At 48.3% G+C, this 25,166-nt stretch overlaps 2 protein-coding genes and 1 long non-coding RNA gene across 6 annotated transcripts in view; 2 read left to right on the top strand and 1 right to left on the bottom strand.

Annotated features, from left to right (window-relative positions):
* Positions 1 to 469: 469 nt before the first annotated feature.
* On the top strand, positions 470 to 18,649 carry EIF2D (eukaryotic translation initiation factor 2D). Of its 2 annotated transcripts, XM_044267790.1 has the most exons (15): positions 470 to 707; positions 1,588 to 1,778; positions 2,791 to 2,874; positions 3,387 to 3,477; positions 6,937 to 7,044; positions 7,988 to 8,247; positions 8,761 to 8,878; positions 10,529 to 10,574; positions 11,138 to 11,241; positions 11,367 to 11,516; positions 11,905 to 11,994; positions 12,709 to 12,804; positions 13,846 to 13,966; positions 16,785 to 16,959; positions 18,447 to 18,649. In XM_044267790.1, exons 1-15 carry the CDS (start codon positions 652 to 654, stop codon positions 18,515 to 18,517), a joined length of 1,761 nt encoding a protein of 586 aa, XP_044123725.1. In that variant the 5' UTR covers positions 470 to 651; the 3' UTR covers positions 18,518 to 18,649. The 2 variants fall into 2 exon arrangements, with proteins under 2 accessions (XP_044123725.1, XP_044123726.1); XM_044267791.1 differs by lacking the exon at positions 11,367 to 11,516.
* An 834-nt stretch (positions 18,650 to 19,483) lies between these two features.
* Positions 19,484 to 21,772, top strand: LOC122918864. 2 transcript variants are annotated; one of them, XR_006386691.1, is made up of 3 exons: positions 19,484 to 19,619; positions 20,082 to 20,184; positions 21,142 to 21,772. It is a non-coding gene; the product is annotated as an uncharacterized LOC122918864 (long non-coding RNA). The 2 variants fall into 2 exon arrangements; XR_006386690.1 differs by having other exon boundaries at positions 19,484 to 20,184.
* The window catches only part of RASSF5 (Ras association domain family member 5), a 64,603-nt gene continuing 60,841 nt past the window's right edge, over positions 21,405 to 25,166 (bottom strand). For both annotated transcript variants that reach the window (XM_044267788.1, XM_044267789.1), the window contains one exon: positions 21,405 to 23,843. In XM_044267788.1, the coding sequence (XP_044123723.1) occupies positions 23,691 to 23,843 (153 nt within the window). In that variant the 3' untranslated portion in view covers positions 21,405 to 23,690. The remainder of the gene's footprint in view (positions 23,844 to 25,166) is intronic.

Genomic DNA, 25,166 nt, shown 5'->3' with positions numbered 1-25,166 from the left:
GGAGCATTCTCTGTTACTATTACTGTCACGCCACATAAATTAAAACAATGAGAAAATCCTGAGACCTCTAGAGTGCAAGAAAATATTTTATTAAATATTTATTTAATAGAATTATTTATTAAGCAATAAAATAAAATAAGACTTTGATAAACAAAAGCACTTAAGAAAATTACTCGAGAGGCCTGAAAACCTAATAAAACACAAGAGTTCAATTAACTTTGTGGAACTGAAACTGAATGGAACAGGAGCTGGCGAGGTCTGGCAGAACGCAACACAGAGTGGAAACTAAGTCATCACTCTCACCACTGCCAGGTCGCTGAGACCCGAGGGCGTGCCTGCAGTTCGCGCACGCGCAGAGCCCGGCCGAGGAAAGGTGTTGGAGCGGGAATCCGCCCGCCTTCCCCAGGCCCCGCCCATCCAGCTTCAGTTCCCACTGAAGTTCCCACGTTGCCACTAGGGGCGGCCGCGGTCCCCGCAGCGCCTGTAGCTGCGAAGCTGAGTGGTCCGGGTTTCCAGCCGAGCCTATTTTCCAGCTGGGCCGCAACATGGCTACGCACAGGGCTGCGAGTCGGGAAGTCGCCGCGTTCTCGTTTTCCTGACAGCCCCCGGCTTCTGTGCGCGCCTTGCCTTCCCCAGGCCACTCCAGCAGACATGTTTGCCAAGGCCTTTCGGGTCAAGTCCAACACGGCCATCAAGGGGTCGGACAGGTGAGGGAGAGAAGGGCCCCGCTCCGCCCACCAGGCACCCAGACATCTCTCAGTGCAGGCTGGCCCACAGCCCTCTCTGAGCTAGGTCCGCCGCCCTGGGGTGGAGGCCAGGGAAAGTCCAGCCAGGATGGGACCCCGGAGAGCGAGGGTGGGTTAGACACATTTTGAGGGCGAAGATGGAGCACAGGCCTAGTTTGTCTCCCAGGCTAGTAAAGGAAAACGTAATTCAGTCAGCGCTTCCTGACTGCGGGTGGATAAGGTGTGGGGGGCGCAAACACGAACAATTACAGGGCCCCGCCCTCCACAAAAATCAGATGGGACACCGAAAACTACGACTACAGGAGAAAAGGGATCTACTCGCAGGAGAGACAGATGGAGGGTGAGGTGGGAGAGAACCAAGGGACGCGTTTTAAGAACTGCGTCTGTTACACAGTGTTGCTGATGCTGGTACCACGTTGTGAAGTTTGGGACCAGTGTTCCCTAGTTGTCACTCTTGGTACCTTCTTATAGCTTTTTGACCATAAGCTGACAGCTTTGCCAGACAGATGAGAAAGGAGTGGGTCGGAGGGCAAGGCATGGAGTCTGGAAGGTAAGGCTGAGTTTCTAGTCAGGCTAACTTGGTTACTCACTAGATCTCAGTTTTCCTCCTTTGTGAAATGGAAAGACTTGCCCCCAAGAATATGTGAAACTAGATGAGACATTGAATGAGAAAGAGGATAGGATGTTTTGGAAGAGTAGGGCATCATATACCATATATAGGGCATCATAAACCAGTTTTCCTTGGCCCCTGTGATTTTATAGTAGGTCCTCCAGAGTCCTTTGAATTTATTAAAATCCATCCAGGCAGGATTCATGCCACCTGTTGGTTTGCTTTCTGCAGGAGAAAGCTTCGGGCTGATGTGGCGGCTGCTTTCCCTACTTTTGGAACAGATCAGGTCTCTGCCTTAGTACCTGGAAAGGAAGAACTCAACATTGTGAAGTTATATGCTCACAGGGGGGATGTGGTGACTGTGTATGTGTGTGCTGGTAACCCCATCCTGTTTGAACTGGAGAAAAATTTATACCCAACAGGTATGCCAATAGGATGGAGAGGACCATTACTATAATCCTTGCCTAACCTCTGTTTCTCCTCCTTTCTTTCATTAACCTGCCTTACTTAAAACGTGAAGTACAGAATCTCCCAATATCATCCCCAAGGATCTTTTTGGACCCAGCATCGCTAGAATTGGGTCTTTAAAGATCAAAAACCTGATGTAGGAGAGAGAATAAAAGGGCTAACACAGGTGGTTGGGTAGGCATGTTCTGAGATGAAGGAATAATAGTTCATTGTGGGTTAAGTAGGGATGGAGGAGAGGTCTTAAAAAGGGTGGAATTTCAGGACATGTAAAAGATATTCTTAAAATTATCAGTAGCAGGATTTTCTTAAGAAACTGAATAGGAAGGAAGCTGGGTTAATGGAACTACATACCCAGCTGTCCAGTGATGTCCTTCAGTGCAGATATCTCACAGGGATCCTTTCTTAGGCTCGTCCTGGCTCTCAGGATCTTTGCTTTCTGTCTTTGTCACTTGGGCTCTTCTTCCCCCAGCTTGGCTGCAGCAGTGCAGTGGGGTCTCCTTAGGTTACCTGTGCCCCCAGCCCATTTGCGGCTATGCAGACGCAGGCCCTTTTCAATCTAAGGTTTTACTGCTAGTGACTGGGAACACAGGGGGAATAAAAGGAGTAAACATGGGGAAGTTTCAACATGTCCTAGAGGCTGGCACCCTGTTCTTCGCTTACTTGCTTCTGAGGTCCCAGATGGAATCCTTGTTGGGTCTCTGTCCCCGCTTCTATCGCCTGTGCCCGTGGCTGCTGCTGCATCCAGGTGGAATCACAGGGGCCTCCCAGTCTCAAGGAACATCCCATTTTTTAAGAATCTGCCTGCTTTAAGAAGGAAACCTCTTAGGGCCTCACAGCCTCCTCTCTAGCCTCAAGTTGATGTTCTTTTCTGTTTCTTAATTAAAGTGACCTTAGTGTTTGACTTATCCAGCTCCCTCAGAGTTTGACATTTTGGCAATAAGTCTTCCTGTGTCTCTTTTTGAGCAGTGTACACCTTGTGGTCCTATCCTGATCTTCTCCCAACATTCACAACATGGCCTCTGGTGCTCGAAAAACTGGTGGGGGGGGCAGGTAAGAGGTTTTTCCTGTATTCTGGCTATTGGCTGAAACTTAGTAAGGGCCAACTACTTGAATAAATGCACCCATTTTCTGGATTCATACCATTGAAAAATGGAATTTTTCATGCATGTGTGTTTCCTCCCTCACCTGGCTGCTTCCATAAGGTCCCTGGGCCTCTATGACCCCATTGAAAGGCTTCAATAAGCTTCGTACTTTGTCCTTACACCAGAAAATACTCTGTGAACGACCATACGCTCTGCTTTACATCAATAAGCTAATGTTAGGAAAAGCAGAATAAGAGATCATGGAAACTGACCCGCAGTATGGTGCTTCAGTTTGACCACTAGCCCCAGAAGGGAAAGTGTCTGATACTCAGGTTGCATTTCTTAATTTTCATTATGAATAACCTAGTTTATACTTAATAAGTGTTTGTTGGTTGAGTGAATGAATTAGTGTTGAAGTAAAACTTGGAATTGCTTAGAGGCAGAATGGGGGTTGTGATGCTTTTGTCTTGTTTCCCACAGATCTGATGCTGCCCGGCCTCGTGGTGCCCCCTGCTGGTCTGCCTCAGGTACAGAAGGGTGACCTCTGTGCCATTGCCTTGGTGGGGAACAGGTACTGTGCCAGTCCCCTGTGCCTTTAGGGGAAAAACTTAGGTAAAACTGGGGAGGGGAGTGGGAAAGAACAACTTCCAAAGCTTATGGGTAAAGGATTAAAAAAAAAAAAAAAACAGATCCTTCTTCCAGAAGCAGAGAGTGGGCCATGGGAGAATGGCGGTGAGCCTGTGTGGGCGTATGCGTATCTCAGCCAAGTGTGTTTGCTGCTTCTGCCGATATTGCTCGCTCTTCCTTCCTTCTCTCCTTTTCTTTTTTTCTTTTTTCTTTTCTTTCTTTCCTTCTTACTAATTTTATGTTTATAGGAGAGTTTCAAAGATAGTATAGAGTTCTTACCCAGCTTCCTGTAATGATAATGTTTTATACAACCATAGCACGGTTATCCAAACTGTGGTCCAGACTGTGGAATTAACATTGGTACAGTCGTATTAGTAGAATTGTATACTTTATTCATATCCCTCCAGCTTTTTCCACAAAATGTCTTTTTTTCTACTCAAGCATCCGATCTAGGACAGTACATTGCATTTAGTTGTTGTGTCTTCTTAGTCTCTTGTCTATGACATTTTTTTGGTCTTCCCTTGTTTTTCATGGACTTAACACTTTTTTCTCCATCATCCACATCATCATCCTTTTTTTTTTAAGTGTTTTTTTTTTTTTTTGAAAGAGACAGAGCACAATCAGGGTGAGGGGCAGAGGGAGAAGCAGACTCCATGCTGAGCAGGGAGCCTGATGTGGGGCTCAATCCCGGGAATCTGGGATCATGACCTGAGCTGAAGGCAGACGCTTAACCAAATGAACCACCTGGGCAACCCCATCATCCTTCTTTTAAAATTATTTTAAGAGTTATTCAAATGTGGTTTACATACTTTAAAATTCACCTATTTCACTTGTATAGTTCAGTGATTTGTAGTGTATTTACAGAGCTGTTTGGCCATCATTGCACAGCTTCTTTTTAAAAATTAATTAGGGGTTAATTAATTAATTTTTTAATTATGAACCACTGGGTGGTTCAGTGGGTTAAAGCCTCTGCCTTTGGCTCAAGTCATGATCCCAGGGTCCTGGAGTCGAGCCCCGCATCGGGCTCTTTGCTCAGCAGGGAGCCTGCTTCCTCCTGTCTTTGCCTGCCTCTCTGCCTACTTGTGATCTTTGTTTGTCAATTAAATAAATAAAAATCTATAAAAAAATTAATTAGGAAGTAACAGTATAAACAGTTCTAAAAAATCAAAGCCCCCTCACCCCACAGCCCTTTGCTGCTAGAAGTAACCATTATCATCTTGCCGGCCTTCTTAAATGCATGTATACGTGTGTGTATGAAAATGTACATTTGGGTATGTATGTTTAAAAATGCAAATAAACAGAATTATACTTTATCAATAATTGTTTTTTCACTTAAGATCAAGAGGACAGGGCGCCTGGGTGGCTCAGTGGGTTAAACCCTCTGCCTTCGGCTCAGGTCATGATCTCAGGTCCTGGGATCGAGCCCCAGGCTCTCTGCTCAGCAGGGAGCCTGCTCTCCCCTCTCTCTTTCTGCTTGCCTCTCTGCCTGCCTCTCTGCCTGCTTGCGATTTCTGTCTGTCAAATAAATAAATAAAATCTTTAAAAAAAAAAAAAGATCAAGAGGACATTTTCCACATCAGCAAGACTCAGTTATGCTGAGTCTTCTTACCTGCTATGTGGTGATGAAAGAGGTCCTCTCTTAATGGACCTTGTGGTTGCCTCTAGTTTGTTTTCGTCATGAACAGTCTCTTACTGATGCCTCTAGGGACACTTGGGCCAGTATTTTTCCAGAGTGGATACTAAAAAGCAGAACTGTCAGGCTGAAGACCGGGTATATCTTTCTGCTGCCCCAAAAGAAAGCCATATTCATTTTCACTCCCACCTCCAGGGTATATGGAGCCTGTCTCCCTACACTCTGCCAACACTGGATACAATGGGTGGTTTTCGTTTGTGTCATCCTGACTGAGAAATGATATCTCATTATTTTGCTCATTGCTGCTTTGAGAGAGAGAGAGAGACTGTAGGTATGGGAAGGGTCAGTGTTCAAAGATCTTAACGTTGCTACTCATATTCTCCTGTTTTCCTTGAACCTTTGGCAACTAAGCACCTAGAAATGTTTCCTTCCTTGTTGAACTGTGGCACAACTTGCAGTTGAAAAGGTTGGTGGTGTCGCTGTGTTTTCCTGGTTTTCTATCCAGAACAGGAGAAAACTACAGGAATGTATATTTGACCTGCTTAAAGGTTTGGCTCTTAGACTGTATCAGGGGATGAAGCTTGAGAGTGGTTTGTGGCCCAGAATAAGGGTACAGGGTGGTTTTTTAATAATCCAAACCATGTTAGAGACTGGTTTCTGAACCACTGACCCTTCCAGAGATGGAAGGAAAAGACCCTCTTTTAGGAACTGAGAAAGAAACCAGATTGAAAGTTTCCCTGGCGGGAGTTGACCTCTGGTCACAGTCAGTGGAGACACCAGGTTAGCAAACATCTTTCTTTGGGTGTTGGGAACTCTGCCCTTGAGTCTTCTGCCTTGTGCCCAGGTGACCCTGCCAGGCTTGTACACCCCCTCGCTATTACCCAGTTGGTCACCCGTCCTTATGGGCAGTGTGTGGGCAATGCTTGAGTAGCACTGGGTGGGAAGAGGTTTCTCATCTGGGCTTTGGAAGGTTTTGTTACTTTAAAGGGATTGTTTTCCATCTTCTGGACATACCCAGTTCTTCAACTGATCATCACACAGAGCGAGGCCTCTAACACAGAGAGTTACAAAGAGCCAACTCAGAAGGAACATCTCGAGTCAGTGCCACTGTTTATCTCTACCCTCTTCCCCTGTAGTATCCCTCAGCCTCATTTGTGGCTTGTGGCATACGAATGGCCTACCTTTTGAACCTCTGTAGAGGATGGCTAGGTCTTTAAGGTAGGGGAGGTCATTTATAATTTTTTTTTTAAAGATTTTATTTATTTATTTGAGAGAGAGAGACAGTGAGAGAGAGCATGAGCGAGGAGAAGGTCAGAGAGCGAAGCAGACTCCCCATGGAGCTGGGAGCCTGATGTGGGACTCGATCCCGGGACTCCAGGATCACGCCCTGAGCCGAAGGCAGTCGTCCAACCAACTGAGCCACCCAGGCGTCCCCGGTCATTTATAATTTTGAAATTCAATAAAGGGAACTTTAAATATCCTTGCAAGACCTGCCTGGGTTTGATTCATAATAGGAATAAAAGCAGTGATAACGTCAGCACAGAGATTACTTATACCAAAGGGGAATGTTTGGTCAAGGGTTTTTTGAAAGTCATATTTATAGGTAATCTGAAGAAAACTGAGGCGGGACTGAGTTTCGTTTTGTGCTACAGGCAGTTGCTTCAGATTTACAAACGCGGTGCTTTTCACATGTGAGTGGAAAGGTACCCCTGATGTGTGTCCTTATAGAAGGCTTTCCCCAACCCATGTCTCTGGCTTCCTTCTCCTCAGAGCCCCTGTCGCCGTCGGAGTCGCTGCCATGTCCACAGCTGAGATGCTGACCTCGGGCCTGAAAGGAAGGGGCTTCTCCGTGCTACACACCTACCAGGACCACTTGTGGTGGGTCCTCTGTCTCTCCTGTTTTACAGAGAGCTGGGTGGGTGGAGAAGGCATGGGGCCTGGATTCACAAGTGAGAGTTAAGGTCCCTGCCATGTCCATAGGCAAGTTGCTGATTCCAGACATTCTTTTCTTCGCTAATTGTGGAGGAAAAGATGGATGGATGGATTGGTTGGTCGAATTTTTTTTTTTTTCTTATTTGGGGAAGAAATTACAGAGAACTTTGATTCTTTTCTAGGTGAACTGTAGAATTCTGGGCCTAGAAGAAGACCTGGGGGACTTCTCCTGTGCCTCTCTGCACTGTGATAGTCTTTATTCTTATGGCTTCGGGCGATGCCACCTTATCTGTCACCCACATTTAGGCATCTTCTTGCCCTGTGGTGAGAGCTCGGGAATTCTCACTTCTGAACCCAGATCAAAGCAGAGGAGATCCTCAGCCGCCAGCAGACCTCCTCCCCATTACAGAAGCCACGTTTTTTCACTGTGACAGTTGCTTTTTGAAACCATATACTAGTTTATTCTCTGGTTATTTTCTTGTCGTTCTACCAAAACCGTAAATAGGGTTCCCTTGAAAGTGGTATAGCTGGTCTTTTGGCCAAGTGTCGTGGCCTGTCAGTATAGACTCACCCTAAAATTTCTAGCCCCGCCTTTAACTGCTTTCTCACTCATCATTTTTTGTCTCCAGATGTGGATGAGTGATATTATTCCTTTGGATAGGGTAGGGAGGAGGCAAGAATTACTCTTTCCATTTCAGAGATGAGGATGCTGAGGGATTTTTCTGGCCCCGAATTGGAAATGGGGTTTAGGTGAGAGCCCGAGTTCTCTGCCCTCTCCTGGACAGCCCTGCCTGTGGCTCTCACTCTTTCCGGACTCCCAGCTGACCTCGACCAGGATTAGAGAATGCTGTGGCTGCTGCTTGGCATTTCTGACATGCAGTTTTTCCAGGCGATCTGGAGACAAGTCTTCTCCGCCATCTTTGGCTCCACCGGCCCAGGATACCCCAGATGTCAATGAAGAGAAGGGGTCTGTCCAGGCAGAGCCGGCCCTGCAGGGAGGCATGAAGCGCCTGACCCTGGAGGGAGAGGACAAGGAGAATGGGGAGGTTCAGCAGCAGCTGTGTGGGGAGAAGTCCCTGTCAGAAGCCGCAGAAGATCCCGGTGTCAGGGGCCTGAACCCAGAACCCACAGACAGCAAGACCCTTCAAGGTATAGGTCTGGGAGTAGAAGGACCCATCTCCTCTCAATGGAGGAAACGTGCTCTACTCTGCTTCTGACCAGAGTGGTGCCGAAGCTCTAGGAGAATGGGAAAGTCCGTATTTTTGGTGAGGGTAGTGCGACCAGCAGCCCTTTGCCATCTCACCGGGGGCCTTTGCCACATAAGTCCTATTTCCCTGGATGCCGGTCTGCCCTGGAGTTTGGAGTGCCTTCAGCTTCAGAGGCCTCTATGGTTTCTTCCGGCTCTGACTTCTCTGTCCCGGCAGCATGTGCTCCTGGCTGGGTGGGCCTCAGTGGGCCGAACCCCTTCTCTGGAGTCAGCCCTCTTTAAAGGCTCAGTGCTTAAGAGAGTCTGGGAGCTTTGGGACCCCGGAATGAGCTCCTTCCAGAGCGAAGGGGGTGATGCAGGGGTGGAGCTGAGCGGAGAGTTTACTTGTACTGCACCAGCCATTCTGTATCCTTCAGAATACAGAATAAAGTATGGTTCTTGTGTTTCCTTTGCAGAGCAAATGGATGAACTCTTACAGCGATGCTTCTTACACGCCTTAAAGTGCCAAGTCAAAAAAGCTGACCTGCCTTTACTCACCAGCACATTCCTTGGCAGCCACATGTTCTCCTGCTGGTACGGGAGGCAGGTGTGGGCCACAGGGCTTTCTCTGGTACCTTGGTGGTATGTCAGGACAGGTGTGTGATGGGGGGATTAGCCGAGGGATATACTATGGAAAAAGTGGATGGAGGGTTGATCTGGCGACTAAATCAGGTCCTGAGTTTCAAAAACGTAAATTTTAGCCATTGAAGGGTTGTTGAAAAAATGAAGGTTAAAATTCCCAAGATTCTCTGAGCACTGTCCCTGTTGAGGTGATTCTGGGCTGGCTCATGAATTAGGCAGCACGTCCTGTCCAGAAGCATCCTTGACAAAGCCTCTTTGTCAAGAGGCTTCTTCTGGAATATTCAACCCCTTCACACTTTCCCTGCAAAGTAGGTGGGCCACATTAAGTGGTATCAGGAGGAACAGTCAGTGTGAACCCCATACCGCAAACACAGGCCACCAGGAGAGACAGTATTACATGTATGTAGAACGTGGGCTTTGGAAGCAGTCATCTGGATGCAGTTGCCTAGGGTTTTGGAGCAAGGTGAATTTGAACTTGTTACTGAGCTTCTCTGAACCCAAATTTCCAGCACTTGTAGGATTGTTGTCAAGATTCACTAGCCTCACATTTAATAAGCACCCAGGAAATACGCTGTCAGAAGCTTTGCTTCTTGATTTGTACAACGCAACTCAACTTTTGTCTTTGAGAATTTAGTTCCATTTCTTAAAAAGTGGTTTTGATGTAATTCTCTTCCTGTTTACATGTGGACTTCTTTAAGGCATCCTGTATAGTGTGGGGTCTGGAGCATGTGGCGGGATACTTGATAATTTGTCTTGACCCTGCTGGGATATAAGTAACTAGGAAAGATCCTAGAATTTCCTCTAGGCTAGAGGTTCTTAACCTGTGGCAGGTTCTAGAAGGACTTTCTATGAATCCCAAGCCTATTGCTTGTCACATTTTGAGAAAAGACGTAAGTTCTGAGTAGAGGGACTGATTACGGCTTTCATAGGAACCTCCCCAAAAAACAGCTGAAAAGAAAGAAAATAAAAAATAAACTAATGGTGGTAGGATAGGGGTCCGCAAACTCTTCCTCTCAAGAGCTGGACAGTGAGTCTCTGTTGCAGCGCCTCAGCTCTGCCATGTCAGCAGACAGTACATGAACAGCTGTGACCAGATATGGCCTAAGATCCCTTAGGTTTGCCAGTCCTGCCGTTGGCCCAGCGGCTTCAGTGAGCTTGCTGTTGGAAAGATTCACCTTGAGGCACAAACTTCGGAGGCCACAGAAGGTGGTCCAGCTTAAGAAGACTCTAGAGCTATATCCAGTCCAGTAGCCACTAGTCACATGTGGCTATTTAAATTTAAACTAATTAAAATTAAATAGAATTTAGTTCCTCAGTCACATTAGTTGTGTGTCAAGTGCTTAGTAGCCGCGTGTGAATAGTGGCTACCATATTGGAGAACAGTCCGTATTTACAGAAAGGGCTGTTGTACAGCGGTGCTCCAGAGTATCCTAAGGTTGGTATCCCTCTCTGATGCCACCGCTGGGCAGAGGGTTCTGGAATATCAGCTTCTTTTTGAACATGGAATAGGAAGGCTGAGGAAAAAATGCCTACTCTCAGCGGCAGGCAGGTCCCACCACCACTGCTTCATTAGCTTAACTTGCTTTTCCCGTCTGCCACCAGCCCTGAAGGACGACAGCTGGACATAAAGAAATCAAGCTACAAAAAGGTAAGAGGTGGGGGGTGGGAGATTGGGAGAACCAGGTGGTGGGTATTAGAGAGGGCACGGATTGCAGGGAGCACTGGGTGTGGTGCAAAAATAATGAATACTGTTATGCTGAAAATAAATTTTTTAAAAAAAGTAAGAGGTACCTTCCCTGCACTCCCACACAGAGAGTTGTGTGCGGTTTCCTGTGCCGTGAGCTGGATGCACACTGGGGAAGCCCCATCTGTAGGGCTCAGGCTAGAATTAAGCTTTTTGGTTCTAGGTATGGGGGGGTAGGGGTTGGAAAACTCTTCCGGGTCAAGGCAGCTGGGCGAGCACCCACTCCCCTCTCTCCCTTCCACCCGTTCCTGTCTGACCGGAGTTCTGAAAGCCTTCACCAGTCCGCCTGTAGCAGCTTCTCACTCCCTGAGCCTCAGGGTGGGGGCCTGCCCGATCCCGGTTTGATGGGAGCAGGGACTGTCAAGCGTCGGTTCCCAGGAGCAGCCTCGCTCAGTGTGTGGCACATCGAAAGCTCAGGATGGGCGTGGAATCCATGGAGTCCCTAGCCCTGGCCCTCTCTCCCTTAGCTCTCTAAGTTCCTGTGGCACATGCAGCAGGAGCAGATGATACAGGTGGAGGAGCTGAGCAGAGGGGTGGAGAGCATTGTGGCTGTGGACTGGAGGCACCCGAGGTGAGTGAGTGCCGGGGGCCTGCTCGCCGTAGCTCAGCTGGCACCAGGGCACCTGGGCCCCGGGCCGGGAACTGCCCAGACGGTAGTATAAAATGTGTTTTTTCTTTCCTTCTGCTGGGTTTTAGGATCACATCTTTCGTCATACCCGAGCCCTCCCCGACCTCCCTGACTATCCAGGAGGGTAGCAGGGAACAGCCCTATCACCCTCCAGATATAAAACCCCTCTACTGTGTCCCAGCCAGCATGACCCTGCTCTTCCAGGAGTCTGGCCACAAGTGAGTTTTTGGAGAGCAGCCCTCCTCTGCCTGCTTGGTGTTCTGGCCTGTTTCCTCTCGAGCTGAGTAGCCTTCCTCTGTGACGGGCAGAACCTGCTGCGCCCCAGTTCCCTCCTTCTCCCACATCCAGCTTCAAGCCTCTTTCCCCTGGGAAGTGTCTCTGACTAAATGAACCAGAGTAGGCGTCTCCCTTTCTCTCTGTAATTATTCTTCACGAGGTCCTGCTCACCTCAGTCAGGAAAGGGAAGAATCGAGCTCAAAAAGCCAAGGAAAGCAGCCTGCCGAGCAGAGAGTGAGTCTTGGTGCCTGTAGTTTGTTCCCCTGGCACAACACGAACTAACCCCCCCCTTCCCAACCTCACCCCCCACCCGCATCACTTCTGACCTAGGAAGGGGAGCGTTCTCGAGGGTGGGGAGGTCCGGACCATCATCGTCAACTATGCCAAGAAGAATGACCTGGTCGATGCGGACAACAAAAAGTGAGTGGCCAGGGATCTCTGCTGAAGATCAGCCCGACAGCGCAAACTTGGGACACACTATGGAGCATGTCCAGGCTGGAGGGGAACAGAACAGCTCACAGCCTTTTAGAAAGAATCAAGATCAGTGGTTTCAAACCATGGGCTGCCGTGGACACCTAGACTCATCCAGGGTGCTCAGCTCCACATGGGGGGGTCAGCACCGGCCATAGCCTGAGTACGTGGTAGCTCGTAGACATCCAGAACTGGTTTTCAAGTCCACATGCCCTTGTGAGGAAGAAAATGCAGCTTAGAAAAATTTTACTGACGTCATTGTGGCTTTTTGATATCCTCTATTTTCTTAGGAAGGTAGTACAAAAGGTAATCTACTAAATGAAGACCATTCCATTACCATTTTTCTTTTTTACTTCAAAAGATATCCCCATGAACAAAAAATTGGGAACTAATAGTGCAGTCACAGTTAGTTAGCAGAACTGGGCCAAGAATCCTGTTTGGATTTTTCCCACTCTCCCCTCTGCCACTGGCTCCTCCCTTGTCCTGGGAAACGTGCCATACCTCCCATCCACGGGGCACGCTTCTTCCTGTACTCTGCTCCCTGAATTGGTTCTCATGGTCCTGAATGACTACAAAGGACATATAAGAGATGAATCCTGAGCTGGCCCTTGGGTCAGAAGGGGTGGGGCTGATCTTTCTCTATTGCCTCTTCTTTCCCTTTAGCCTCGTGAAATTAGATCCCATACTATGTGACTGCATCTTAGAGAAGAACGAACAGCACACAGTCGTGAAGCTTCCATGGGACAGTCTCCTGACCAGGTAGTGGGGATTGGCAGTCAGTCCCCTCTCCAACGTTTCTATCCCCTCCCCATAATGTCTGTCCTGTGGACTTTAGAATCATCCCTGTCTTAGGCTTTGACTTTCTCTCCACAATTCAACTGATAGTAGTCTACAGAAATACAGCCTCAGTAATTCTGATGTGGACAAGCCTTGGAATGACTTGAGCCAACACAGTAGAGGAGAACTTAAAAGGGAGAAAGAAAAAGAACAATTAATTAAAAATAAGAACTTCAAAAAGATTTAGAAGCAAAAAAGAGGCTGGGAGGAATTGTCTTAAAATCATCAAAGGGAGGATTCTATGCTCTTTCTTTTCCACAGAACAAAACTGAAAATAATTTCTATCAGGAGTTTGCAAACGACAGCCCATCCGGCCTGCTGCCTGTTGACGTCAATAAACCACACCCACTTGATCATTGTCTGTGGGTAGCTTTCAGGCTACAGTGGCAGAGTTGGGTTGCACAGATCCAGCGGCCCTTAAAGCCTAGAATATTTGCTGTCTGGCCCTTTACAAAACATTTGTTCAATCCCAGTATATATGGTACCAAGAGAAAATCTGGTTAGATGAAAGGTAGACATTCTTTGTGGTTAGGCTTTCTCTAGAAGATGGACTGGAACATGTCACACATGTGAAGCAGCACTTTACCAGGTTGGGGACGTGTACATGAGCGGCTTGAGACAGGAAGTAAATTCCACAAGGCAGCCTGGGCAGATTGTCAGAAGACCAGGCCACTGGACAGTTTCCAGGGACTCCAGTCACTGGGGAATCCCTTCCCTGAATCCATGGGCCTTGACTTTGGCCATACTTCGGGGATCTTTAAAAACCATATATGCCTAATTGGAGCTTCTGATTTAATTGGCCTTGGGGGCAGCCCCTAGATGACGTCAGTGATTCTCTGTGTAGCCTGGAGCGAACCAGTGCCTGGGACACTGGCTCCCCCCGAGCTGCCCAGTAGCAGTGGGGAATGAGGAGATGATTTCTGTTCGTTTTATCAATCTGTAGCTCACGAACTCCTGTTGCAGGTGTTTGGAAAGATTACAGCCTGCCTATCAAGTGACCTTTCCAGGACAAGAGCCCATTGTGAAGAAAGGCAAAATCTGCCCAATTGACATCACCCTAGCTCAGAGAGCGTCTAACAAAAAGGTAATTTTAAAAAGACACAGTGTTGGGAGGCACCTGGGTGGTTCAGTTGCTTAAGCGTCCGCCTTCTGCCCAGGTCATGGTCCTGGGGTCCTAGGATTGAGCCCCACGCTGGGTTCTCTGTTCAGCAGGGAATCTGCTTCTCCCTCTGCTCATGCACACTTGCTTGCTCACTCGCTCTCTTTCTCTCCCTCCCTCTTGCACACGCACTCTCACATAAATAAAATCTTAAAAACAAACAAACAAAAAAAACACAGTGTTGAAAGATGGTGATTATTTAATGTCCCTGCTAAGTTTTGGTCTCTCTAATGTGATTGGAGGTATCTGTATGTATGTATTTATTTATTTTTAAAGCTTTTATTTATTAGAGAGTAAACAAGAAGGAGTACACAAGCAGGGGAGCTAGAGAGCGAGAGGGAGAAGTTGACTTTCTGCTAAACGTGAAGCCCCACACAGGGCTTGATCCCAGTACCCTAGGATCATGACCTGAGCCGAAGGCAGACAGTTAACCAACTGAGCCACCCAGGTGCTCTATGATTGGAGGTTTTTAGAATTCGGCCTCAGATACCACAAAGATTATTTATGAAAGAGCCATGATTGTGTGAGTGGGCTGGTATAAAACAGGCAAAGCTGACCCTCTTACCCCCAACCGTCTAGGATTTTGTGCTAGGATACTTGCTAGAGCCTAGTTCCAAAGGTAAACAAGATTTTATTTTTATTTTTTTCTTAGACCTGTTAAGGGCTTTCAGCTCTTACTCATTCTGTTACCTCTTTGGCCTTCTTGTTCAGGGAAAAACAGCTTAGAAAGAATTGCTGAAGGAAGTGAGTGGCGTAGCCTGGTGACACAGTCCTAGGGAGCTAATTCTATCTAGCCTCAAGTTCGTGAAAAGCTGTCCTTGGGAGAAGGAGTGCACTTGATGCCGAGATACCTTGAGAAGACAAAAATAGGATTATTGGATGCAAATCCCAAGAAGACAGACTTAGGTTCCAGATAAAGAACTTCCTGGTGTATGGGTTATGTGAGCGGGCTTTGGCCTTAGAGATATGCGTTCAAATGTGACCTTTGCCTTGCTGCTTGTCCTTGAGAAAAATCAGTGGTTTTTTTGCCTGAGTTTTCTTATGTGAAAAATGAGAATAATATACCTACCATATAAGGCACCATGAGGGCCAAATGAAGGAAGTGTATGGGTGAAGCACTTAGACTAGTACTTGGCATTTAAGCAGTCAGTAAATGAGAATCAGTAATGATAACCTCAGGAATAACCAGCAATAGCCACTATTTCTTGGGCGTGTAATTATGTGCCAGACACTGTACTAAGCAATTTCTGTATGTACGGTTTCCCTCGCTAGCTAAAAGTGGAGCATTCCTATGAAACCTTCCATAAGCTGAGATGGGGTACAACAAAGAAGCAATTACATCGTGAATTTATATGAAAAAATTTTTGAGCATTCCCAGACCCCAAAAAGAACTCTTTTAGGCTTTTTTGATACCTCAGGCCACATCTTGCTAATGGATACACAGAATAAACGGAGATAAGGCACAAATATTCACGGACCCAGTTCAGAGCTCTGGCAGCTGGACGCTGAGGTGCTGAGCATAGTTCCAGGGGCAGGAGGGAGGCGATTCCCCCCCGGCCGGTGCTGTTTTTGGGGTACACACTGCCTCTCTGAGGCCTCCCTGCAAAACCAGTGCTGAGCGCTACATTCACTTTTCACCTTTTGTGTAAAAGTAAAAACCTCTGGATTTCTTTCAGTTAGCAAAAAAAAAAAAAAGGGACTGATGTAGGTCTTTCCATAAGAGCGAAGCAGCATACCATGAACTTTGAAAAAGCAGGGGATATTTGTATCAGCTTATTGAAACACTATTAATATTAATGGTAACAGTTAGAATTGTCCAAAACTAAAACTGGTGCGCTCCAAGAAAGGGAGTTAGTGTCTAGAGGTCTCCAGGCATTGCTTGGGTGACCCCGTGTTGGGGGAAGATGTTGTCAAGGGTGTGTGCATCGGGTGGGGGCTGGAAGAGGTGTGACCTCTAATGCCTTCTCAATTCCAAGGTTCTCAGGGGCTGGAGTCCCCGCACAAGCCTGGGTTATTTGGAACCGAGGACTTTATTGAAAGCAGCCCTTACCAACCTACTCCTGATGGTAACACGCTCTACCATCTCTAGTCATGAATGCAGGAGAACTCGTTTCAAAAACAGGAAAATTGTGATTTTTTTTTAAGTGCCAGTTGTTTTTTTTACTCTCAAAATCATATATGTCATTTGTGCATTTGATAAATAATAGAAAAATATATATGTTCTTGATGAGATGCTTGATATTAAGGAATTGTTCATTTATTTTTAGGTATGGGGATGGTTTTGTCTTTATGTTTAAAAGAACTCTTATCTTTTAGAGATACGCACTAAAGCATTTGTAGATAAAATGATCTAATGTTTAGGAAGATTTGCCTTAAAGCAATATGGACAGGGATATAGGTGAATTGAGGTTGGTCGTGAGTGGATAGTTGTTGAAACTGGTGATGGGAACATAGGTGCACAGTCTTCAATTCTACTTTTATTTATGTTTTTAATTCTCTATAATAAAAAGCCTTTGTAAAAAGTATATGTTACATGTGGGCTAGAGAGTATTCCACTAAGGATATAACACATGTACTAGATGGGACAGAAAGAATCAGTAAGTATAAAAACAAGAGACGTGGATGCGAAGGGACCGTGGTTGTAGGGATGGTGAACATGGCGGGTGAAGAGGCCCCAGAGGCTCCAGGCCCTGTGGACGGGAGGGCGTGTGGTCCCCCTGCCACCAGGCTTCTGTCCTCGCAGGTGACGGTGGTCCGTAACTTGGAGGCCTATGGTCTGGACCCGTGCTTGGTGGCTGCTGTCCTCCAGCAGCGGTGCCAAGCTAGCACGACGGTCACTCCCGCCCCCGGAGCCAAGGACAGCCTGCAGGTCCAGGTCCAGGGAAACCAGATCCATCACCTCAGCCAGCTGTTGCTTGGTGAGCATCCCCTCTGAAGACGCAGGAGCATGGGTCTAACTTGGCTAGAATCTTCCCACCGATTCAAGCCCCTCTAGTCACCACCGCGCTGTGTGTGTGTGTGTGTGTGTGTGGCCACACAGTGTGTAGTGGCCAGCAAGGGACAGAGCTGGTACTTGAGCCAGATGCTGTGGCCCCCAGATCCAGGGCTCTCTCCATCAGACTACTGGAGTACTTTGTTCCTGGTTTTCCCTTTTATAAGACATCCGTGGACCACCCCAGCCGTGCTGGGTACTTTGCTGGGCTTCTCGAAGGCCCCATCTGCCCTCATCTAACAATCAGCAGAAGTGTTTGTGTTTGGCAGCTGGGGAAGCCAAGGTTCAGCGAGGCTCAGTCCCTCGCCCTCGGATAGTCAGCTGTTCGGTGCTGCAGCTGGGCCCCTGACTTGGCTTCGTCTTTCTCCCAACTCTGGGTCACTTTGATTTGAAAACTGCCTGAGTCAGCTTTCCATCACACTCCTCAAAACACTCCTTGTGCCGCGTCAGTGCCTTCGGAATAAACCACTTCGCTCAATACCTGAGACCCTCCCCATCCAAATCCCACCCCCCTCGGGCTCTCTGGCAGCTCTCACCGCCCCCCAACCCCAGGCCTCAGCCGTGCTGCTGTCCTCACTGCTCTGCACACATACTTGGTGCTCGCATCCCTGTTCCCTCACCCAGCGCGCCCTCCCACAGCCCACGTCCGCCCGACTGGAGGGCCTCATCCGCCCAGCTCGGGTCACGGGAAGCCTGTCTCAGAGCATGTCCCAGTTTTTTCTGTCCTTAAATTAACATTTCAGAAATGGCCAGTGTGGCACTTTCTGCTTATATTAATTTTTCTGGTTAGTGTCTGCCACTTAGCCAGTTTTTTCTAATGTCTGAACCCCCCCCCCCGCTAGACTGAGCAACTTACTTCAGAGACCTTGCCTTCTTCATCCATTTTTCACGCTCGGGGCCTGGCACATAGTAAATGCTCGATAAGCAAATATATTTTAGGGCCTCAGTAGTAAACTTTGGGAGTTGACCCCTTTAAGTGAAGAACCCAGTAGGAGGTGCTGAGAAGGAATATAGAGGAAAATAGACAAGCACATGACTGAACACAGACGCACATGTTCTCTCTCCTGAGAAAATTCAGAATACCTCAAGTATACCTAGAAAGTGGCTCTCAGTGTAAAAATCGCTAAAATATACACATTAGTCGTGAGATGTAAGGATAAATGGCCCGTCCACTACGCAGAGCAGCTGGATTCGAGCTGCGTGTGGAAGAGCAGCTATGCTCTTGGTGCAGGTTGACTGGGGAGGAGTTGACTCCAGGGATAAGCACACAGTGGGGCGGGGGTGGGGGGGCAGGTAGCGGTGTGGGTCGGGGGTCCCTGGGGTCGAGGCCAAGGAGGGACGTTGTAACACAAAGCACAGGCGGTGGCGGAGATGGTATGCCCCACTGAGGAGTTTCTGCTTTTTGGATTGTAGAAGACTATCACCTTCCTCGAAAATACATCCAAGGCCTAGAAAAGGCCCCCAAACCCAGGAAGAAGAAGTAACAGACTCCTGTTTCATGTGGTCAATCCGGTGGAGATCCGAGCTCTGGGCTGGTCATTTATATGAGCATTTTCAGCTTTTGCAAATGAAAAAATATAATTCTTTACCAAAATAAATTTTTATTCTAATCTAAATCTGATTTTCCTCTTGTTTCCTCCATTTAGCTAGAAAATTGGACTAAATTTCCAAGTCATACATCAGTTTATGTGGACAGGAACAGTGGCCGTGGAGTACCTTTTCTATTCATGTGATTTCAGTGGTTTTAGTCCCTTTCCTGCTATCAGCACTGGGTGGCTCTTCCTAAGCTCGGGCAGGTAGGGCCTTCTGTTTTTAAAGCCCCTCTAGCAAGTGGTCCACAGCCTCTGGCCCATCTGTTCCCACCAACCTAATTAATCTCCTAGCCCCAGAAGAGTCCCCTCACATCTCGAAAGGGTTAGTCACAGAGAAGTGGCCCTCAGCCACTCTCTGCCATCATGCCAGGCCATAGAAGAGAGGCTTGGCTCTAAGTGGCAGCACCGTCCTGGCTGGACAGAAATCAGAAGTCCTGAAAGCATCTGGATCGCCTGCAAAAGCGATAACTGTCCCAGCACCGGCCGGCTGCCGCCGGCTGTGGTAAGTCGTGGTGTGGCTTCCAGATATGGCTTTGTCACAGGAAAGTCTTATCCAGCAAATGCTGCTGGGTGTGGAGGCCAAGAAAAATAAAGGCCATCCCACCTCAGGTTTAGCCTTAGCATAAGTACAGCCATCTCAGACCCCTGTGCCCAAGGGCTGAACTTTCCCCTACTTTACTTTAGTTCTAAAGACCCCCACCCTGCTTTAGTAACAAGAACCCCAAGCCTGGTTTGGTTCTAGAGACCCCCACCCTGCTTTAGTAACAGGAACCCATAAATACCCCTGCCTTAACTAAGCTCAGGGTCCAAGTCCCAACTCCACTGTTGGGTATACTTGGGCCCAAGCTTAAGCTTGTCGAATAAACCCTCGTGTGATTGCATCGGTGTCGGCCCCTCGGTGGTCTCTCGGACGCGAAAACTCGGGTACAACACTGGGGGCTCATGGAAGAGATCTTCAGTTGGTCGTCTGAGAGTCGGCGAACCCCCTGAAATGGTACGCAGAATTTTGTGCGCTCATTTTCCTCAGGTTCCTATGTCTTTGTCACATACCCAGCAGAGTCACTGGCTGCCAGAAAGGTTCAGAACCACTGCTTTGGTCCCTGGTTAGTTCCCAGGAGTCGCTTCTGTGACCACAAAGCGCTCCTTGTACAAAAGGATGGGGTGAGAGCTGACCTGAATTCCAGAGGTCTTTGGTTTTACCCTCAAAAAACAAAAGTTTAATTTACTTTTTTTTTCCTTTCTTTTCCTTTTTTTAATTCAGGGTAAGAAAGATGAAAATATCCACAATATTCACAAATTACCCCTCTGGAGCTAGAAAGGAAGAAAGGGATGGGTACAAAGGGGAGTATGTGTGTGTTGCTTCCTACGTGTCCCTATTAGACCCAGAATTAAAGTCCTATCACTTGTGACTCACTGTAAGGAAATGCCTTAATTTTACTAATCCTCTCTCTGCCAGCATGAGCCTATGGAACCGAGGAAGGAATTTTTGGAAATTGACCCCAAACAAGATTCTATGACAACAGAACCTTTGGACAGACAGTTTGATCTGAGGGAGTGTGGTATGTATAGTATAATGGAACACGGTCCTTATGTGAACACAGATAACATGTCGTATTTCATAAGGTTCTTTCACAAACATCATTTACCTTGCACAGTCTTGGTGGGATTGGAGGCTCAGAGAGGTTGTGTCCCGTCCTGTTGATCTCTGTTAAAGACATAAATGGCAGGGTGGGTCTAAAATGCACTTTCACTCCTGACTGTGGTTTAACTCAGAGTCCTGCTATGACCGTGCTGTCAGGGCCTGTGTTTTGAATGGTTTTTCCAGTAACAATTACCCATTTGCGCTGACTCACCTTCCCTCTCCTCCTCGGAGCACCATAGGCATGTGTAAGAAGGCTGGCGAAGGTTAGGCTGTTGAGTGGATTTTTTTTTTTCTCTGCTAGGCCCAGCAGTCTCTTTCAAAGTCAAATTCATAACTTTGAACTTACTCCCATAATGTTACCAAATGGGTTGCAGTGAAAAGCAGAAACCGGTTCATGTCCAGGTTTTGGCGAAGTTATTGAAAGACCTACTTCTTGGAGGTCTAGGTGAACAGAGGTTACAGAGGGGCCCCGTGCTCGGATAATTTTAGGAATGTCTATTGGATGGAATGTTCTCTCCGCCAGGGAGGTAGGGAGTGAGCTGTCTCCCTCTGACCAGCCTCTGTGGCCTGAGGGCCCTCATTCAGTGCATTATGTGTGGTCCCTACCAGAAGGAGGGCAGCAATTTCTTCTCAATAACCCTGTGTGGTTACTTCCGTTGACAGAACCCTGCCCCTGATGGAAGTTAAATAATGCTAATGTGAAAGGACTGTTTTACTCGCCTCATCTAGCCTTCCTCCTCTAGGTTAGATGACCTTAAATTCTCACAGATGCATCCTGTCTTTAAATAATTCCAGAAGTAGAAGAATCATCATCTACCTCAATAGTCTGTCCCAATGCTTAGCTCCAGAAAGCCCCTCCTCTTTTCTCACTCAGGATCCCCTTCTAGAATACATGCCCTTTCCTCTCCTGCTCTGTGGGGCAGCACAGCAGCGAGGCACCTGGACAGCACCCTCCAGCCCATGCACTTGGACAGTTTTCTCAAGATTCTTTGAAGAGCAGGCTTCATTCCTCTGTTCGCTGGCAGAAGAAAATCTGACTTTCCCCAGAAGTACGTGCTCTTCTCCGTTCCCACGCTCTCCCCTGGCTCCCAATTTCCAGGAGATGGTAAAGGACAAAGAAGAGGTCTCCAGACTGGGTCATTTTTGCAACAAGCTTTTATTTCTTTTTTTAAAATCCATATAAGAAAGACATGTAAAAGGAAAATATCCTCAAAACAAACACGTACGCACAGGGCAACACAAGGATAGAAGGCACTACCAGCAGTCATACCCACCTCTGGGGGAAGGGATACTTTATACAGACTGGTCGCCGAGGCTCGGACCTCAGCATGGTCCTGGGTCTAACTGTGCTTTAGATAAAGTCAGAATTTTCCCAGAATTTTCTCATTTCATAAACACCCCTATCTCTTTATATATAGCTATATGCCTTTATGTATATATACATGACTATTTTCCTTCTCAAAAATAAAAATAGCCATCCCCATCGAGGGAGGTTCTCAGCAGCATTCACGGTGGCTGCAGCAGGAGCCGTGCCTTCCTTTAATGTTAAAGACATGCAGCATGAAGGAAAAGGACTCTCCACCCGCTCCCTTTAATACACAGCAGGGAGAGAGAGTTTTTTTTCAGGGAGGGAAGCAATAAGGCTGAGCATGAGATGGCAGAGAACCAGGGTTCTGGGGAACCTAAACACTCTTTTTGAGCTGCTAGCTTGTCTTGCTTTTGCAGCTCTAAAGACTACACACAGGTTGTACGACTTGGGGTCAGCATTCCTTCTGGGATCGGGGGCAGTGTGGACACAGCAAGGGTCAGGGAAGGGACTTCTGAGGCTACACGAAGAAGCTGGGGCTCAACCCAACCCAAGAAGGACCTGGGAAGGCAGAGGAGAGTGAAGAAGGGATCTCTCCAAGGCTGGACTGGAAAGCCAGCCCTGCTTTGACCGTGAAAAAAGTCCTCCTCCGTCTCAAGGGACTGTCTGCAGCCTGGCCACTTGCTTCAGTTGCTTGGCTAGTTTATATTTCATTTTGCACCTGAACAAGAGCCGGTACAGATGTAGGTTGGGGACCTCATCCACCCCATCCATGTGGTTTAACATCACTTCCTGGGAGTCAAAGCCCAAGACCTTAGAGGGGAAGGAGGTCTGTGACTCTTGCCCCATTCTCGGCTGGAGGGCTCTCCTGGCCTTGCCTCCCACACCACGGCTGGCCGTCCCCTTCCTGGCAGGAGCAAGCCAGCAGCAAAGCAAGTACACCCTGCTCCAGTCTCTCTCTGAAAACAAAAAGGCACTGAGATCAGCCGGAGGCCAGTCCGCAAGCTCACAGAGCACAACGCCTTGGGCTGGCCTGGGCTTCAGAGCACAAAGGACTCCATGAGGGCTGAGTTGGGAGGTTCCCCCATCTGTCCTCAGGGCAGCTCCTCCAGCAGCACCTGGAGACCCCAGCATGCCCGGGGGGGGGGGGGGGGGACAGGCAGTGCGGAAGGCCGAGCAGGAAAAGCAGGGCAGCCAAGCCCTCCCCGGCTCTCGAGCTGGGGGAAGGCTGAGGACAAGGTGGACACATTTCTCTGCAACGCTTTTTGGCTTTCTCCGACTGCCTGATTTCCATACTCCTCAGGAGACATTAAAATTGGTACATGACTGGTTTCCCTTTGTGGAAACACATGAGGATGAAGGCAATATGAAACTCCAAATTGTAACTCAAAAACAAACACTTGTTGACAAAGATGTGACGAGGCATCACACATGCGCAAATAGATATGCCTTTGGGATTCCATGGGTGCAGACTTGAACGATGAGGGCTGAGGCAGGCTGCAGCTTCTCTGGAAATCTCTGAGCCGGCCTCAGCTTTGGGGCTCCCTACCTGAGCATCTGGGGCCAGTGGCTTTACGACCTTCCCTTGAGCATGAACAATGGGCACCTTGGGACAGTGAAGGGCAATCCTCTTACGAGCATTCTCTTACTTTCAGGGGCTTAGCCCAGGCCTGCTTAAGGAATATACTATAATTTTTGACTCATAAATAAAGGTCTATGAGTGGCAAATAAGAGATTGAGGAAGAATGAAAGCCAGAGAAAGAACATACAGCTCTAAAACCTTTCTTCTTTCCTTTGCCGACTGGTGCAAACAGTTCCAGTTTGGTGATGAGAGAGGCAGCTGGTTGGCTTACAAAGAGCTGGAGGACCTCGCTGAGGTCCGAGGCTCTTCTCTCCCCACCGGGGTCCTGCTCCTTGGCAGCGTGTGGCAGGTGGGGCCAAGCCTGCGAGCACACGTGTCCCTCAGAGGTTTCGTGCCACATCGGGAACTGCCCGGCGGGGGAGGAGGGCACAGATGCACCTGCCACAGGTGTCCTGAGAAAAAGTGTCTGTTGCAAAATAATAATTAATAATAAAAAGAAATCCATGGGCACCAGAAGAAGAGGAAGCAGGACTGGTTAGCCAGGTTTGCCTTGGGATTCTCTTAAGGCCTCCTCCAGTTTCTGCCTAAACTTGTCATACTTCTTCTGAACTTGTTGGATTTTGTCCTGCTCCTCCTTTTCCAGTATCGTTAGGAAGTTCTGGAGCTCGGGGATGGAGAAGGCGTCCCACTGTGAGCCAACCAGGGCGAGGGTGATAGGGGAGAAAGGAACAGGAGACAGGTCAGAAGCCGCATGACCTGAGGGGCCCCCAACCCCCGCTGCCTCCATCTGCACACAGCTTACACAGGGCTTACTACCGAGTAGTAGACCACTGCCGTGGAGGAAGCTTGGGTTTCCCGTGTTACCAGCCACCAGATTTCAAATCCTGACATCTCATGACCCAGAGGTACCCCTCCATGAGTGGTGTTTTATTTGGAGAATCAACCATCTGATATTTTCTGTGTGGCAGCTAAGGTCTAAATAGTGATACTGGGGCCGCCCAGGCCCCTGCTGGCCTGTCCGGATGTCCATTTTGGGGGTGCTGAGCGAAAGGCTCTCAGTGTGCAGGCCCTCAACAGGCAGGTGGAGGAGAGCTGGGCTTGGCCTCCAGAGACGGGGTTTCAGCCCAACAGCACCACGTGACCTTGGGCACATCACCGTGCCCTTCTGTCTGGTTAGCTCATCTGCCACAGAATGAGGGTCCCTGCCTCCCTTGGCTGACAAAGCAGATAATGGGATCCCAGAACCCAGAAAGCTCCAGACAGCCCTGTTGGCCCTGGCCTGCCCCAGTGGGACCTGACCACTCTCAGACTGACCCAGGAGCAGAGCCCCCACCCCTTGCCCCCAACCCTCACCAATTCCCCCACCACCCTTGGAGCCAGGGATTTTGAGCACAAAAGTATATTAAGGTTTATCTAGTTTAATCCCCCCATTGCATAATGGAGAAGACTGAAGTCCACAGACAGGAGAAGGTACCATTGTGGGTACAGAGCTGGCGGCAGCAGAAAGGGAATTAGGGCCTGGTCTCTAAACTCCCAGGCCCCAGAGGTCTGCACTAGGCCAGCAGTGTCCAAACACTGTCAGCAGAGTACTTTTTCCCGAACAAACTCTTACGCACTCTAACGTGTAAATCAGATGAGGCAGAGCTGCCTGACTGAAGCAGGGAGAAGTGACAGGGCCCTGACTTGCCTGGATCCCCCAGACCGCCGAGTGACCTGCGAGACTGCTCCCCCAAACCCTAGGCCTCCTCTGACCACAGAGTGGCAAACACCTGGCCTCGGTCACTCCTCCATGACTCCTGAGCCCCAGGATCCCAGGCCACAGGGAACACCAGCCTGATTTCACCCGACTCCGTGCCACCGGACTGGACTCTGATGAGTGGCGCTTTGAGGAAAAGGGCCAGTTTTTACAAACCAGGAAGAGACAAATGGCTCCAAAATCTCTGTATCCAGTGGAGGCCAGAGATGGAGCAAAATAACCCCGGCCGGGACATGGGCCTTTCTCAGTGTCCCT

Source organism: Neovison vison, chromosome 10 (genome assembly GCF_020171115.1).
Source record: "Neovison vison isolate M4711 chromosome 10, ASM_NN_V1, whole genome shotgun sequence".
NCBI classification, from domain to species: Eukaryota; Metazoa; Chordata; class Mammalia; order Carnivora; family Mustelidae; genus Neogale; species Neogale vison.
Note: the sequence above shows the minus strand (reverse complement) of the source record. Positions and strands in the feature narration are given on the sequence as shown.